The 19,183-nt window shown below is 41.9% G+C and overlaps 1 protein-coding gene across 1 annotated transcript in view; it reads left to right on the forward strand.

Moving 5' to 3' along the window:
* LOC123499622 (sulfite oxidase-like) overlaps nucleotides 1–19,183 on the forward strand; it is a gene marked incomplete in the record, with an annotated part of 57,820 nt that overhangs the window by 15,467 nt on the left and 23,170 nt on the right. Inside the window, 2 exon segments of the mRNA XM_045247913.1 lie at nucleotides 8,411–8,601; nucleotides 9,661–9,840. Of these exon segments, the coding sequence (XP_045103848.1) occupies nucleotides 8,411–8,601; nucleotides 9,661–9,840 (371 nt within the window).

Raw genomic sequence — 19,183 nt, forward strand, 5'->3', positions numbered from 1 at the left:
AAATTTAGTTTCCCGCAAAGATGTGTTGAGACTTGGAACAGTTTGAGTGAGGAAGTGGTGTCATCAAAAAGTGTGCATAGTTTTAAAGAAAAATTGGATAAGTGTAGATATGGAGACGGGGCCACACGAGCATAAAGCCCAGGCCCTGTAAAACTACAACTAGGTAAATACACACACACACACACACACACACACACACACACACACACACACACACACACACACACACACACACACACACACACACACACATATTTAACCTTCGTTTTTCCGGACTTAATGGTGCAGGCACTGGTCCAGATAATGAAAGACCTGGGTAACATAAATGGGTCCTTCGCTTGCTAAATAAGATAATTTGTGTCCTTAGACTTTTTGAGGAACTGTGAAATTTAGTCTATTTAGGTTTCTCTGATGAACTAAACTTAAACAGACCTAATGTAAGGTAACCTAACACTAAAACTAAACTAATAGTACCGTATATTGCAGCTTATAAATCGATCTGGCACATAAGTCTGCCTCTATATTTTGGCCCCAAAATGTTGTACTATCGGCCGGATTCTTAAACAGTACCTTCCACCTTTGACAAAGGCTACACAACATTGCGGTCTTCACAGTAGTCCTATTCTTAAATGTTGTCCTCCCTTACTTTTTCTCTTCCATATCGAAGGTAACGGAAGTGTTGTGTTGGTAAACCTGCACATCTTTTTTGTCCGGGAAATTATAAGATTATTACTTCATCGTGATTTGAGGGATGATATTAAATGCCTGGAATATTATCCCATACTCATACGTTTATTTTTAGTGCGTTTAGCGAAAAAAAATCATGAGTATAATTTGGTGGTGGTTGGTAGCAGTGTTTGCTTATGGGCCTGTCACACCTTAACGTTTTAGAGAACGTATGGCTAGCGTATGGAAAACGGTGGCACACGCTCAGCATACGCTTGAATAAGTTATGGGTACGCTGCTCCATCGTTAGGGTACGTTGAAGTACGGTGGCGTACGGTGCCGTACGTCGTCGTACGCAGGGACAGCGAGAAGTTTTTGAGCATGCACAAAATTCTCGACGTATGCCAGCGTGTGGCCAGTACGTTATGCATACGCTGGGGATAAGTTAAAGGCACGTTAGGCGATCGTTATCATTCGTTCTCTGATCGTTCCTCACGCGTTGTATTCTTGGCTCTCTTTTTCATATCATGTGGTTGTAGAGTAGAGGTCGATGCAGCAGAGGATGCGGTGGAGCCTGCAGGGGAGGCATCTCTTCGCGGTGGCGAAGATGAGTCACGCCCATCTCTATCACCCAAGACGTCCGAGACTAGAGGTGAAGGTGACAGTGTGGGTGTCTTGCGACCACGGCCGCGGCCCCGTGCTGGTTTCTTGGTCGGTGACCTCTTGCCCATGGCTGGTATAGTTGTGACACGATAGTCCTTGCAGCAACCTTTTATGCAGTTGACATGCGTCACGTGATCGAGGACGTACGATACTCGATTGTTACGCGTATGCTACTCGATCGTTACCTGTTAGTTCGTTCCTCACACGTTCCTCACGCGCTGAGTACGTTCCCCGATCGTTGTCTTATACGCTCTGCATACGTCGACAACGCGCCGAAAAACTAAGAGTTCAGCGTACGCCACCGTTTAACATGTTTACCATACGCTAGCCATACGTTCTCTAAAACGTTAAGGTGTGACAGGCCCTTTACCATCACATCAGCTGCCACCCACACAGTCCTGGGCTGACTTGACTTGACCAGTCCAGACAATGCTGCCTCACCGTTGCACCACATGCAGTATGAAAAATATAATGAAAAAGACCAGTCCTATTGCTGCTACAGAGCATGATTTTATTAATAGACTTGGTGAGCTAGGAAAAGTGCTTCTATATAAAAGCACAGATGGCCGTATAGTGGCCATAACACAGGAGAGAATCGCCACCTTCAACTGTGCAGGCTATGGGAAGAGGACAGTCCACCAGCTATTTACATAAATGGGTACTTATCAAACGATGGAGACATACAACTGATCATAAGCTAAGTAGAATTCTGATTGAAAACTTCGGAGATGGAGATGCAGTGATTGAAGCTGGAGGAATGGCAATGTTGACAGTTGTTGTTCCTACGTACTTCCTGGGTTTGGTTCCAATCATAATTTTTTGTAAAGTAGGCTAATTGAACGATAACCTATATACTTATATGTTTCAAAAATCAATTAGTTCATAAAATAAACTAATAATAATAGGTACAGCAAGTCCTCCTCATACGGCACTTCGTTATCCGGTAAATTCACAGTTACGGTGTTTGGTAATTAGTACACTCGATTCTATTTTCACAGATGCAGTATCCATTCGTGTTTTGTTTACACAATACCGTAGCGCCACTACGCCACGCGCCCACCACAACAATCAGCTGGGCTGCGTTTGAGACGGCGCACCGGCATGTGCCGGCGTACCGAGACTCGGATCGTCTTTTCAAACGCTTTTGGGAGCTTCCTCTGTAAAATAAACAAACCCGCTTCGTTGCTATGGTAACGCGTCCCTGGCGGCCAAAGCATCAGGAGCTATGATGGATCTCCAGCAATATTTCATCCATGACTGCGAAATATTGCCACTGCTTCAAAGCACCTCTCCCACTCAGGTACTTGTAAAGTACTTCCCAGTGCATCTGTGAGCGTGACGGAGAACCAAGTCATAGTCTAGTCCCTGGAAAGGGCACGAAGGGCACTGGAAACATGTTTGGGCCGCCATGTTTGTTAATGACGTCACCGCAGCACCACCTCTCAGGAGCGAGCTTCCCAAAGAATCCCGGCACGGCAACTCGCTACCTCTCACCGGCGTTTGAGAGGATAAGTCTCGCGCCGGCACGTGCCGGCACATGTACTGTATAATGAGGACGTACTGTATTTAGGCAAGACTTGTGCAAAGACAATGACAAAGACATAGGGCTTGGTTCACCATCGTGGTGAAGGTAAATCCTGCTTGAGCATTGCCTTCCCGAGCTGCAGGAAAGCAGCATTTGCTCTTAAGAATATCGATTTCTCCCGGACAGATGGAAAACACCACCAACTTCAAGCATTTCGGCAAAAACAAGCTGTTAGTTTGTACTTTTTTTCACCACTATATCAGATACATATTTACTTTAAAAACTAATGGTAAGTATCCAACCCCTACTAGAATGAGGTCTGTCAGGAATAAGACTTGCAAGGTGTGCAACTTCATTGGCAAGGTTAATGCTGAGGAAAAATGTGGGAGATGTGCAGAGCAAAGTAGTGAGGTTCTGTGTGGGGTATGTAGTCAGGAGGTGGAGGACAGGGATAATGGCCTGCAATGTGACCTGTGCCAAATGTGGCTACATGCCCAATGCAAAAAGGTGGGAGTTGGGCTGTATAGGGAACTACAGAAGGAAGAGGAGATGCCTTGGGTGTGCACTAGGTGCATCGCCCAGGCGAAAAAATATGCGGAGACGGTGAGGAGGATGCGGGAGGAGAGAGAGACTATGGTGAAGGAACAGCACAGGCTAGACAGCGAGATCAAGGCGCTAATGGAGAGTCTTGGTGCAGTGGAGAGGGAAAATAGGTCCTTGAGGGAAGAGGTGAGGAACCTGAGGAAGAGTCAGGAAAGAGAGGCCGAGGTCTTCAAGGCGGGGACAGAGGAGGCTGGGAAGACCTATGCTAATGTAGCTAAGGATATGCTGCCTGTCCCAGCCAAGCCTGGGGTAGCGGCCACAGTGGACTCCATCAGGGTTAGTGAAGGGGCTTCACCTACCCCTCCTGGGAAAGACTCAGAGGTGGCAGTAGTGGCGGAGGTAAGAGGTGCTGAGGCCCATCCTGTTGCCAAGGAGAGGGCGGCTGTGGCGGCCCTTCCCCGAAGGGTACCCCAGGGTGGAAAGTCAAAGTGGCCCATAGCGTGTGTGGGGACAGTATGGTGAAGAGGGCCCACACGTACATGGCCATGAGGGGGGAGAAGAGCAAGCTGGCGAGCTTGAGTGGGAAAGGTGTAGAGGAGGTGGTAGAGGCAGCTAGGGAGAATATGAGAGGCCTGCAGGAAGGCATGCTCATACTCCAGGGAGGTGGCAACGGCCTCAGGCAGCTGGGACCGGAGAAGACAGTCAGGAAGGTGATGGAGTGTGTGAGGGAGGTAAAGAGGGAGAAGAAGGTGCGAGTGGCAGTGGTTGGGGTGTTGGGTAGGCCGAAGGAGGATATGAGGAATTGAGGAAGGAAACCAATAGGCTGCTTAGACAGGAGGTGCTAGACCTAAAGATAGAATGTAGCAAGAGGGAAGGGGACTACGGCGTCAGTTTCCTAGACTTGGACGGTGCCCTGCCACTTGGAGTGTATGACAGGGACGGTGTACACCTGAATAGTGAGGGGGACAGGAGGATGTGCAGAAGGTTTCTTGAATGGGTGACAGCGACAGAGAGATTGTGTGAGATGAGGGAAAAGAGGCAGGAGTGTGAAAGGGAGTGACTGACGAGAGAGAGGGTGTCTGAGGATAGGATGTGTGAATGTGAGAGGATGGGATGTTGGAAAATGGAAGACCTCAGCAGGAAATGAATGTATGGAATGTAGAGGTAGTCTGTGTAACTGAAACCCAGCTAAGAGAGAGAGTAGAACTTGAGTCAGAGAGTTTTAGAATGATAGGTAAAGGTAGGAGTAAGCAGCAGAGGAAGGGGGGAGGGGTTGGAGTAATGGTAAGATTAGATGCAGGCGTGGACATAGAGGAGTTAGACGTAAGGGAGTGTGAGATGAGTGAGGATGTTATGGCAGTGAGATTAGAGTATAAGGTAGGTAGGGACAGAGAGAAAATAATATTAATTGTGTGCTACATGACCGTTGAAAGAGCAGAAACGAGAGCTGAGAATGAAAGAAAATATAGGATTATTGAAAGGCTGGTACAAGAGAATAAGAATGAAAGAGTAATTGTGATGGGGGACATGAATGGTCATATAGGAGTATTGGGTGAGGAAGTAAATGGTAATGGACAATTGTTATTAGATTTTGTGGAGAGGAATGAGCTTGAGATTTTGAATGTGACCATGGCAGAGGGTAGAGTGACATGGTGTGGAAAGGAAAGTGAATCTGTCATTGACTACATGGTGGTTAACGACAAAGCGAGGGAACGAGTAAAAGGCATGTGGGTGGATGAGGAGAGAAAGATTGATGTAGCGAGTGACCATAATGTTATGGTATTGAAGTATGAGTGTGTGAAGGAGAAGGTAAAAGTGACTACACAGGGGAAGGGAAGGTGGAAAGTTAGAGAGGCAGACTGGGATAGTTTTAGAGAAGCGATAGAGAAGATGGAATGCAAGACTGATGAGAACGGACCACAGACAGAGAGAGGAGTGGATGAGTGTAATAGGAGTCTAGTTAGGAAATTAACCATAGCCGCAGAGGAGAGTATTGGTAGGACAGAACCAAGAGGTAAAGGGAGAGAAAGGAAAGGGAAGAGGTGGTGGAACAATGAGATAGACAGGGTGAGGAAGGAAAGAAGGCAACTGAATAGGAGATGTAGGAGCCTTAGAAGGTACAGACAGAACAGTGAGGTAGAGAGAATAGAGTATGATAGAGTGTGGGATGAGTATAGGAGTAAGCAGCAAGAGGTGAAGGCACTAATCAGGAGGGCCAGAGGGAATGAGGAGAGGAAAATTATTGAGGAACTTAGAAGAATGGGTGAAGAAGGAGGTAGGGAATGGTATAAATTTTTAAGAGGAGAGGAAGGTAGTAAAGTAGACCATGTAGAAGAGTTAGTAGTGAATGGAAGAAGAATTAGGGAAAGGGAGGAAATGATTGGAGAGATAGAAGAGTACTGGAAAACTGTTGGAGGAGTAAATGAACCAGCTAGGAACTTAGGAAACATTACCCTAGATAGGAAAATAGAGGAAGGAAGGAATGAAGAGATCAGTATGGAGGAGATTGAGACGTATGTGAAGAAACTAAAGAGAGGTAAGGCTCCGGGTATCGATGGGATTCTGAATGAATTTTACAGAGAGGGTGGTCGAGGAGTGATTGAGGGGCTGCATGAGTTGTTTGGAAGGATCTGGAGGGATGAAAGAGTGCCTGCAACCTGGAATGAAAGTAGAGTGACACTTATTCATAAAGGAGGTAGTAAAAGTAGGAAGGAAATTAGGAACTATAGACCAATAGCAGTGTGTGATTCAGTGTGTAAGATATTCTGTGGTGTGTTGAATGAAAGACTGAGTGAAGTGATGGAAAGAAATAGGGTAATGGGTGAGGAACAGAATGGGTTTAGGAAGGATAGAAGAGGTGAGGATAACATGTATGTAGTAAATGAAGTGATAGGGAGAGCGAGAAAGGACGGTGGGAAGAAGTATTTAGCTTTTCTAGACATAGAGAAGGCTTATGATAGAGTAGATAGGAGAATGCTGTGCAAGGTATTAGAAAAAGTTGGGGTGAGTGAGAAGATAGTGAGAATCATTAGGAGTATGCATGAGAATACAAGAGCGGTGTTTAGTATGGGGGATCTGGTGACTGGATGGGTGAGTAATGAGAGGAGTGAGACAAGGCTGTGTTCTTTCCCCTTTACTATTTGGCCTATATGTGGAGGAGATGGCAGCGAGAGTGAGGCGAACAGGATTAGGAGTGAAAGTGGGGAATGATGTGCTGAGCATTCTCCTTTATGCAGATGATGTGGTGGTCCTTAGTGAGCACCATGCAGAGCTGCAGGAAATGCTGAACGCTGTGAGTGAGTATGGAAGGGATTTTGACGTTATTCAGCAGGGAGAAGAGTGAAGTATTAGTAGTAAATGGGGATGCATTAGACAGGAACAGGACATGGATGCTGGGTGGGGAGGAAATAGGAAGAACAAAGGAGTACAAGTATCTGGGTATTTGGGTGGATGAAAGGTGTGAAAGGACCAAGCAGGAAAGAATAGCACGGACTAACCAATGGGTGGGGAGGCTAGGTAGTGTAGCACGGTGCAGGGCAAATAAGTATGAGGTAGTTAGAGGACTATGGAAGGGAGTAGCTATCCCCAGCATCATGTATGGTTTAGAAACAACAGTGTGGACTAGGAAAGACCTGAATAGGCTAGAGGTTCTGCAGAACATGACAGGCAGGATAGCGTTAGGTGCCAACAGGTATGTGGCAGTGGAGGCGATCAGAGGAGATATGGGATGGAGTACATTTAGAGAAAGGTTAGCTAAGGCAGTGTTGAGGTATAGGGTTAGACTGCACAGGATGGATGGGAGTAAATGGGCAAAAAAGGTGTCCGAATGGAACGTGTATGGACAGTGGGCACAGGAGTCGTTTAATATAGAAATTTGGGTGGGTGAAATAGGAATGCTTGTTAGAAGAGCCATAGGACATGGAAGTGTAGATGCGAGTAAGAGAGAAATCAATGGGCGTGTGGAAGAGAAAGGAAAAGCAGAGTGGAGGAGGGGGATGAGTGAGAAGGCAACGCTAGAATGGTATCGGAGAAAGGACCGGCCTAGGTGTGAAAGTTTTATGATGGGAGCCGGGGAACTGCTGTTCAGAGCCAGGACCAAGTCCCTGGAGGTGAACAGCAGGGTGTATAGGTGGAAGAATGGAGGAAGCAAGGTGTGTGAGGTATGCGAGACGGGTGTGGATGAGACAGTAGAACATTTGATGTTGAGTGTGAGGGATATGGGTGTGCAAGAGACAGGATGTTAGGTGTAGTGACAGAAGAAATAGGAGTAGAAGCATGTAGTGAGATGAGAGAGAGAATGCTAGGAATGGATGGAGTACCTGCTGGGGCTGTCTGTTGAGAGACAGGTAAATGGTCGGGTGATTGAGGGTGTGAAAGATTTCTTAGAGAGTGCCTGGAGGGAACGTATGAGAATGATTGAAAGGCAGGGACCCCTCAGGGACAGGGATGGGGATGGGGTTGGAGAACAGGTGTGAATGTGATGAATGATGAGGGAGAGGGGACGGAGGGAAAGCTTTAATGCTTCAAACTTCCTGCCCCGCTCTTCCACTTCCAGGTGTGTATGGGAGAACAACGATCCAAAGGCTACAGCGACAGCCAAGTGCTGGGTGACTCCCAACTCAAGCTTGGACTAAAATTATTTTTATTATCTGGACACTGTCTGGATTAACCAAAATCTGCATAAACAAGGTCCGGATAGATGAGGGTCGAGTGTGTATGTGTGTGTGTGTGTGTGTGTATGTGTATGTGTATGTATATATATATCATAGGCATACATAGCTCTGTGTGTGTGTGTATTTACCTAGTTGTATTTACCTAGTTGTAATTTTACAGGGCCTGGGTTTTATGCTCGTGTGGCCCTGTCTCCATATTTACACTTATCCGATCTTACTTTAAAAGTATGCACACTCGTTGCAGACACTACTTCTTCATTTAAACTGTTCCACGTGTGTGTGTGTGTGTGTGTGGACTGGCAGTTAACAGGCTAATGTATGATTTATACCACCACTATAGGCTTATAGAAAGGCACCATGGTAGTTCCCGACGAGCCTTGGGGATGGGGACAATGCATGGCCAACACAGTTACCACAGTGAGTGGAATAAGAAGCAACAACAACAGTCAAGACAGAAACACCAGGTATTGGCAACATTGGGTGGAGTTGGAGCAGGAGTTGCCCTTTGGCTAAGATATAACCATCAAGCAGGTGTGTTTTCAATTTTCTATTCTTAAAAAAAAAAAATTATGTATTGCTTAATATATATATTTAAAAAGAGAGATTGAAATTGGTTTGCTTAATGAAATAGTTGATGGGTGGGATGGACAGTTATTTGGTTATTAATGCTGAGTCAATAGGAAGCATTTAAATATTTAGCAAATTCACAGATAGGGATAATTGATGGATACAGGTATGCATGTTTTGCAGAGGTACTGTACAGGTGTAGCCCTTTTGGCTTGTTGCAGATTTTCTTATGTATGCCATGCAAAGAGGTTGAATAAGGGGAGGCTGCATGATGTCATAAAAGTGAAGCTGATGTGATATTGGTCTGCTGCTGTCCCTACCCCACTTACACCCAAAACATTACCAGCCACCCATTGAAAATACAAAGAAACGCTTGAATTAGGTTCCTTATTTTCCATCTTATGTCCGCCTCCCATATATGTGACCTTAAAAGATTATACTCTCTCTCTCTCTCTCTCTCTCTCTCTCTCTCTCTCTCTCTCTCTCTCTCTCTCTCTCTCTCTCTAGCTTTTATTTAGGATGTGTGATTTCATGTCACTGTGCATTGAAAAAGCATCTAATTACTGAAATTTTATTTCACTCTTTGTTCTTTGCCATCCAATAAATGAGAGAAAGCAATTCTTTTACCATACTTTCTCCCGGAAATGTCCTGGTATATTTCTTTCAATGTTGTAGCTATTTTATATTAACACTGTTAATATAAAACTATAATGTGGTTTACATAACTCAAACCATCAGTTCTTTCTTAATTTTCCTCTAGTAATGAAAAAGAAAGTGGCAATTTCCCATTGCTTAACACTGGAGAAGTCAATGTTTTGTGTGTAAGTTGCTGATCATAAGCTCAGCCCACTAGATTAATTTTTTTTTAGTGTGGCAGAATAGGCGCATACCATCTTCCCCTATCTAACCTCTTTGATGCCATGTATACAAATGTGTATGAAATCAGTGCATTATTTTGTTATTATTATCATTTATCTTAAAGACTTGATTATTAAGTAATTGAGTTGCCTGGCTTGTACACAGATGCAGCAGCACAGCAGTCATCAGATGATGAAATTTTGGAAAATTATGGAGCACCTCGTAATGATTTACCTGAGTACACTCTTGACGATGTGTCCAAGCATAGCACTATGGAGGACAGGGTGTGGGTATCCTACAGACATGGAGTGTATGATATTACCGACTTCATTGTCAAGCATCCAGGTATGTTAAATTATGTTGTGTAGTGAAATGTATTAAAAACAATTTATATACAGTATATATACGAGTATATATATATATATATATATATATATATATATATATATATATATATATATATATATATATATATATATATACAGTGAAAGCTCAATTAGTCGAACCCCAAATACTCGGATTTCGTACATACCCGGACGAATTTGGCCAAAAAATATTTTTTTATATCTAAAATTCATAAAATAAAGAGGGAATTTATACGTAAATGTCAAGTAGAACATCTTGTTTTCACTTAAAACACATTAAAAAAAAAAAAAATGTAGGAAACGTAAAACAACCAAAATAATTTCTTGAAATAATATTTTTTTTTATTGGGGGAACCATAAAAAAGACACAACAACTCGCTCTTGAGTTCGGACTTTGGTTTGTTTACATCCAGTCATCCACTCGCTGCCATAACACTCACTGGCTCCTGCAATCTCTACTGGAATTCGTCTCAGAAAGTGATGATAATAGGGAAAGCACTCAATATAAGAAAACAGGATTAGAAAGAAAACGAGTGCAGTATGGGAGATCGGAAAAACTTGAGGAAGCTGTAATGAAGTGGCATTGCCAACAGGTGTGCGTTGGGGTTGCTGTTCAGTGGATTGAGATTAAGAATGCTGCTAAAAGGTTAAGTACACCCTCTACTGCAACTAATTGCAGTAGAGGGTGTAAAATGAACTGCATTACATATTACTTACATGCATTATTAATTAGATGAATAAAGCTAATAGAAATGTTGTTTTGTGAACATAAGTGCGAGGATGTGAGAGAATTTGTATGTAGTTCCTCTAACTTCCAATGACTCATATGACATCATAAAAGTAGTGATAAACCGGTGGCCCAATATGCTGCCAAACGTATATATATATTTTTTCTTTTAACTCATGTGGCATGTTGTGGACTAGCCCAGAACACATCCCCCCTATTTCCATTATTTTGTATGGGAAAATTACGTCCGCTTAACGAATTTTCGCTCTACGAACAGCTTTGACACCCCCTATCCTGTTCGTTAAGCGGAGTATTACTGTACCGATTTAATCTAGGTTAGTGTTTTTTAAAGGTTATAGTGATGTTTTGGGGGATCTAGGCTGGAGGCTGGTCCCTATTCCCCCTAATTCTGAAGTATCCTATTGAAAAAAAATTGCTTCACGATTCAAATTAACACTGATTCGACCGATGAAAGACCGCCCTAACCCCGTCGAATTGCAAGGATCCCTGTATATATATATATATATATATATATATATATATATATATATATATATATATATATATATATATATATATATATATACATACATACATACATACATACATACATACATACAGTAAAGTCCCGGGTTACGTCGGTCTCCAGTTATGTCAAACTCGTAGTTACGTCAGTCCACTATAAGGCAATTTAAGATTAGAAAATTTGAAAATTTATAAATCGTAAAGCGCAGGATTTATTGTTATTGTTGGTGGTTGCCCGCCACACCGCCTACCTCACGCTTGAATATAATAACACACTGCCTCAGTTCCACCACATCGCCCCTCGCAAGAGTGGTATCCTACTTCTGCGTTTACTGACTCAAGTTCTTAGTATCTTGCTCAATAGCACCAAAGAGAAAACACCTTAGTGACAGCAGTGATGCTAAGAAAAGGAAAACCATTGCGCTACAAGAAAAAAGGACGTAATTAAAGACATGAGAAGGGAGGCAGCAGCTGTGTGTGAGGGAGTGAAGAAGAAAATGGGAAGTCCGTTCCCATGACAACAGGGAGGTTGACGACCTTGAGGGTTCGCGCACCCGTCACAACAATAACAACTCCGGAGCCTTCGCCTGGGCCACACGACACTCACAGCTCACTTGCACCGTCTGCGCCTGTCTGCTGATCCCTATTGCATTTCCTGCCCCGCTGCCCACGCTTCTACTCCCACCGCACTGCACTACGCTCCCAGCTGTCTGCCCTGGGCGTCACAACATTCGACCTGCCCACCCTCCTGGCGGCCTCAGGGCCACCCCTCTCGGCAACCTGCAGTCCTTTGCGTTTGTGGCCCTAATCAACAACAAAAACAAACTTGTGTTTCATATACCTACATAGTTGTAAATAATATAACAATATAACCTTTAACTTACCTGAATGACCATAAACAATGATTGGTTGAAAACTCGATAATATGCTTTGAAATGTATGGAAACTCAAGTTACATACAAAATCGACTTACGTCATGTTTCAGGAACATAACTCTGACGTAAACCGAGACCTTACTGTATATATATATATATATATATATATATATATATATATATATATATATATATATATATATATATATATATACATACATACATACATACATACATACATACATACATATATATACAGGCAACCCTGTTTAACGAAGGTTCACGCAACGAAATTTCGCTACAATGAAGGTTTCATTTTACTACCATCTGCTCGTTTAACGAACACCAAACTCGCTTTAACGAAGTTTTATCCAGGTAATTTTTTTCCAAATTTGAAAGCCCCACCATATCACGCAAGCTGACAGGCTTTTGAATACACCAGGAGCTGCTGGTACTAAGGCCTACCTCAGGAAAAATCCTGGGACACCTATAGAATAAAGATCAATATCAAGCCTTTCGTGGACAACACGCGCAACACTCACTCCCCAGTCAAAACATAACAGCCTCAGCAGCAGCTTGTCTTCCCTAGCTCAACTTACCACCAAAACGCCCTGCAATTGGCCTAGTGTTCGTAAGAAGACCAGGAAGTCTCTTACTCTCCAAATGAAGCTAGATATTATTCATAGACATGAGAGAGGCCAGAAAACTATAGCAGTGCTGGCCGCTATCTTGACTCCATGTTATACTGTCTCTATTTTCAAGTCAGCAGACTCTATTAAGGAGACTGGTGAGACCGTATCTTCCTTGCAAGCTAAAAGAACCACCTGAACTTTTGACTCTACAATGGATAAAATGGAAAGCCTTGTGGAAATGTGGTACATAAGTTTTGTATGCAGTACAATGATGCGCACTTTGTTTACATTCCACAGGTTGCTGGTTAGTGTCTTTCCCGTTTCACTCTTCCTCCCTTCATAAAGTTAAGATCATCAACATTATAAAGTTACATACATACATACATTAGTGTACATTATAATGACAAATTAAACTACCTAAATGTTTAACTTCATAATTCTTACTTTCATTAAACCTTTTACTGTACTATGATGCACTCTCGCTTTGCTTACTCTCAATGGAAGTTCAAATCAGGGGTTAAACTTGTTATGATCGGTTCGCTTAACGAAGTTTCGCTTAACGAAGTGTTTTTTAGGAACGTAACCCCTTCGTTAAGCGGGGGTTGCCTGTATATATATATACTGTCATACCTCGCCGAACACGAATATCGCGTATACACAAATCGGTAAAATATACCATATTTCGCCAAGCACGACTTTGACTTGCGATTGCACAATTTGGTCTCCATTTGAATCTTCTGGTCCTCGTTATTGTCTTATATATGCATATTATGTTCACAAAACAACATTTCTATTAGCTTTTTACAAACCTTGCCCCCTAGAAAGGATTGTTTTGTAATGCATAAGGTGAAATCTTACATGGAATACCAAAAGATAAAGCAGAGATGATGAGATTGTCCACAGACGGCGGAGACTCCGGCACTTGGCCGCTTCAGAAGTTCTTGTGACCTTTTTATTTTTTTATTTATTTATTTTTTTTTTACGGTAAGGCCTATAGCGCCTGTAGGCACACTTGAAGAGTGTATGGGAAGCGCTGTTCAGCTTCCGCCCATTAGTGGCGCAGGCAATTTTATTTATAGTGGTACCCATATTAGGGCCCATATCACCGCCCAAGCTCATCTTGGGTGTAACCACCTAGAACCTGGGCATCATGGTGATATGTAGGTAACTTTAAACCACTTGGCAAATAGCAAAGTGTTTTAAGACTGTACGTGGTGGGATTCGAACCTACGCGTGGACGTCTGCCCGATCCCACACTCACCACCTTATCCACTATGCTACCGCTTGGCATGTTTTCTTTCACCACGATATTACATTTGTTTTAACTCCTTTGTTGCCTGCTATAATGGATTTCATATCTTAGTATTCATATACGCTCATGCCATGACGATAACCTGGACTCCGTGGGACTGAGTGATAGTGAATTACTAATGAAATACCATGTAAGATTTCACTTTATGCATTACAAAGCAATCCTTTCTTGGGGGCAGGGTTTGTAAAAAAGCTAATAGAAATGTTTTGTGAACATAAATGCATATATAAGACAGTAACACCACCTCCAGAGGTGTTCAGCTTACCACCAAAACGCCCTGCAATGTGGCCTAACGTTCCTAAGAAGACCAGGAAGTGTCTTACTCTTGAAGTGAAGCTGGGTATTATTCACAGACACGAGAGAGGCCAGAAAACTAATAACATTGCTGGCCACCATCTTGACTCCATCTACTGTCTACTATTTTCAAGTCAGCAGACTCTATTAAGAAGGCTGGTGAGACCGTATCTTCCTTGCAAGATAAAAGAACCACCTGAACTCGTGACTCTACAATGGATAAAATGGAATGCCTTGTGGAAATGTGGTACATAAGTTTTATATGTGGTACAATGATGCACACTATGTTTACATTCCACAGGTTGACGGTTAGTGTATTTTCCGTTTCACTCTCCCTCCCTTCATAAAGTGCAGATCATCAACATTATAAAGTTAAGTACATACATTCATTAGTGTACATTATAATGACTTAAATTAAACTACCTAAATGTTTAACTTGATAATTTTTACTTTCATTAAACCTTTTACTGTACTATGATGCACTCTCGCTTTGCTTACTCTCAATGGAAGTTCAAATCAGGGGTTAAACTTGTTATAATCGGTTCGCTTAACGAAGTTTCGCTTAACGAACTGTTTTTAGAACGAATTCGTTAAGTGGGGGTTGCCTGTACAATGAACTGGCGGCAGCAGTATGGGGAAAAAATTATGAAGGTTAGAAGATGAAAAAAAGGCATGTTTTTTGGAGAATTCTAGGAGACAGGATAAGGAAATGGTATATAAAGAGAAGGAAGAGAAAAAAGTGAAACAAGTTTAACTAAGTGATAAAGGCAAGAGACTAAAAATGATGTATACGAACATAGACAGGGTTTTATCAAGTAAATTAGAATTAAGAGATTACATAAAGAAAGATGAACCGGATATTGTATGCCTGGCTGAAACAAAACTAAATGAGGCAATCAAAATAGACTTGGGTAATAGGTATAATGTATGGAGAAGAGACAGTGGGGGTAAAGGAGGAGGAGGAGTCATGATAATGTTAAGGAAGGAGATGGTAAACCAAGTGGAATGTGGGGAAAGAAAAGCAGAAGTACTGTATGTTAAGATGCATATTAATAAAAAAGAGTTAACAATCATTGTAACATATGTGCCACCAAAAACAAATTCATGGAGAGCAATCAAGAGTATAAAGACATGATAGATGACACAATAAGGAGTCTAACGAGAATCATTAAAGAAAGGAGAAAACTGATATTAGTAGGAGATTTCAGCTGTAATGAAGTGGGCTGGGAAAATTATGAAAGTGGTATGGGGGAAGAAGCCTGGGGAGAAAGATTCCTGAACCTAATGATAGATAATATGATGGACCAAAGAGTAAAGGAAAACACAAGATTCAGAGGAAATGATGAGCCAGCAAGATTAGACCTGGTTTTTACAAGAGGTATACAAATGAATGATGATATAAGATAAAAGTGCCCATTGGGAAAGAGTGACCATGTAATATTACAAATGGATATAGAAGAGGGAAAGGAAGATAGAGACGATTCATACAAAGGATACCGATTAAATTGCAGAAAGGCTGATATTGAGAATCTCAAGAACTACTTCAAATACGTTAACTGGGAGGAGATGGAAAACTCAGACAGTGCAAGAGAAGTATAACTTATTTATGGAAATATACAAAACAGGAGTCATGGAATATGTCCCGAATTATAGACATAAAGAAGAAGGAAAGAAAGATTGGTGTGCTAGGTGTGCTAGGGCAAAGGAGAAAAGAGATGGAGCATGGAAAAGGTGGAGGAGAGATAGATGAGATGAGGAAGGATGAGGAAAGGAACTATGAAAAGGACATTGTCGAAAAATTTAAGGAGCAACCAAAATTGTTCTACAGATTCATAAATGGAAAAATTAGGCAAAAAGAAACAATAGAAAGGTTAAAATGAGAGAATGGGATGGTGGAAGACCCAAGAAGTATGGCAGAACTATTAAATGATAAGTTCCAGGAGGTCTTTACTAAGGAATCCAAATTTGAAAGGCCACAGGGTAATAGAGAGACCATCTATATGAAAGAGGTTAAAGTAACCAATCTTGAAATAAAAGAGTTAATGAAGGAATTGGATGAAGAGAAGGCAATGGGACCGAATGAAGTCTTAGGCAGAATACTGAAAGAATGTAGGGAAGAACTAGGAAGTCCTATATACATCATAAAATGCTCAATAGAAAATGGAACAGTACCAGTAGAATGGAAAAGAGCTGAGGTGGTTCCCATATATAAGAGCGGAAGGAAGGAAGAACCTTTAAATTACAGACTGGTATCACTAACTAGTGTAATATGCAAGATGTGTGAAAGAATAATAAAGAAACAATGGATCGAGTTCCTTGAAGACAACAAATTAATATCAAATAGCCAATTTGGTTTTAGAAAAAGACGGTCGTGTGTAACTAATTTATTGAGTTTCTATTCTAGAATAGTTGATAGAGTACAAGAGAGAGAGGGATGGGTTGACTGTATTTATTTGGATTTAAAAAGGCATTTGATAAAGTGCCACATGCAAGATTACTGTGGAAGTTAGAGGAGAAGGGTGGCTTTAAAGGAAGCACATTGAGATGGATGGAAAATTATTTGAGGGGGACAGAAATAAGGACGGTAGTTAAAGATATGAAGTCCAAGTGGAGAACGGTAGAAAGCGGAGTGCCGCAGGGGTCAGTATTAGCGCCAATACTTTTCCTCATATATATAAATGACATGCCAGAAGGAGTGAACAGCTACATAAATCTGTTTGCGGACGATATGAAACTGTGCAGAGTTATAAAGCAAAAAGAGGATTGTGAAATACTGCATGAAGACCTAAATAAGATCTGGGAATGGAGTAAAAAGTGGGAAATGGAATTCAATGTGGACAAAAGCCATGTCATGGAAATGGGAAAGAGTGAAAGACGACCCGTGGGAATCTATAAGATGGGAGATGGAGTAGAACTGGAGAAAGTAAAAAAGGAAAAGGACTTAGGAGTGATGATGGAAGAAAACAATCAACCAGTAAGCCATATTGATAGAATTTTCAGAGAGACATATAATTTGCTAAGGAATATTGGATTAGCATTTCACTACATGGACAAAGAAATGATGAAGAAATTGATAAGTACTATAATAAGACCCAGATTGGAATATGCAGGAGTAGTGTGGACCCCTCATAAAAAGAAACACATAAGGAAGTTGGAGAGACTACAAAAAATGGCTATAGGAATGGTTCCAAAATTTGAAGGGATGACATATGAGGAGAGACTAAAGGCAATGGATCTACCAACCCTGGAACAGAGAAGGAAGAGAGGGGATCTGATACAAGTTTATAAATTGATCAACGGAATGGACCAAGTGGATAATGAGAAACTGATCCTGAGAGAAGAATATGATATTCAAAGCACAAGACCGCATAGTAAAATGCTGAGAAAGGGAAGATATCTGAGAGATGTTAAAAAATATAGTTTCCCACAAAGATGTGTTGAGACGTGGAACAGTTTGAGTGAAGAAGTGGTGTCAGCAACAATTGTGCATAGTTTTAAAGAGGAATTGGATAAGTGTAGATATGGAGACTGGGCCACACGAGCATAAAGCCCAGGCCCTGTAAAACTACAACTAGGTAAATACACACTCGCTCGACTCACAATCGAGAGGGTCCGGGCTCGAGTCCTGGAAAGCAGCGAGGCAAATGGGCAAGCCACTTAATGTGTAGCCCCTGTTCACCTAGCAGTAAATAGGTACGGGATGTAACTCGAGGGGTTGTGGCCTCGCTTTCCCGGTGTGTGGAGTGTGGTGTGGTCTCAGTCTTACTTGATGATCGGTCACTACGAGCTCTGAGCTCTTTCCGTAGGGGAAAGACTGGCTGGGTGACCAGCAGACGACCGTGGTGGTGAACACACACACACACACACACACACACACACACACACGGTAGCTCAGTGGTTAGAGCACTGGCTTCACAAGCCAGAGGACCGGGGTTCGATTCCCCGGCCGGGTGGAGATATTTGGGTGTGTCTCCTTTCACGTGTAGCCCCTGTTCACCTAGCAGTGAGTAGGTACGGGATATAAATCGAGGAGTTGTGACCTTGTTGTCCCGGTGTGTGGTGTGTGCCTGGTCTCAGGCCTATCCGAAGATCGGAAATAATGAGCTCTAAGCTCGTTCTGTAGGGTAACGTCTGGCTGTCTCGTCAGAGACTGCAGCAGATCAAACAGTGAAACACACACACACACACACACACACACACACACACACAATGTCATGACTACAAAAACTCCTTAAGGAGCCTACAGAAAAAAAGTACAGGATGGGATGGAGGACAGAGTAGAAATTGGATTGGGTGAAAACTACAAAATGTATGGAAACAAGAACAGGAAGAGGAAAAAGTTTAATTTACAGAGGTAGTAAAGAGACAAATTCAGAAAAAAACAAAAGATACTGTTATACAAGTAATTAAGGAGAAAGATCTAGTGGGAGATACAGTGTGATTTTTGGGATGAAAAAAAAGAGTTCAAACAAGTTCATGAGAGAGCATGAAGAGGGAGAATAGGAGCATTCGCATTAGGTGAATGCTTAGTACATACCACCAGAATCTTCATTTCAGATTCAAAAAAAAAAATCACTTTGCAGGCAATCATATAGAATCCCTTTCTGCTATTGTTTTCGTTGATTAAGATAAGGAAATAATTCGATCATACATTTTTCGTTAAAAAATCATAGATTGAGATTCCATTAAGAATTTCAACCAAAGCTTGTGACGATCCATCAAATACATATTATTTGAATGAAGGCTAAGAAATGCACGTATTTTACCGTATATATATATAGTTTCCTTGATTTTTAAATGTATTTAAAAGCACTATGAAGTACTCTTCAGAATTAAAAGAAAAAAGTGTATTGAAATATTATGTTGTTGCCTGCAGTACGACACTTTCGACGACCAAACAAACACGGGTGTTTGGCTTGCTCCTCAGACCTCAAGTGAGCCAGCTTTCTTTTTATCAT

This window comes from Portunus trituberculatus, chromosome 50 (assembly GCF_017591435.1).
Source record: "Portunus trituberculatus isolate SZX2019 chromosome 50, ASM1759143v1, whole genome shotgun sequence".
Taxonomy (NCBI): Eukaryota; Metazoa; Arthropoda; class Malacostraca; order Decapoda; family Portunidae; genus Portunus; species Portunus trituberculatus.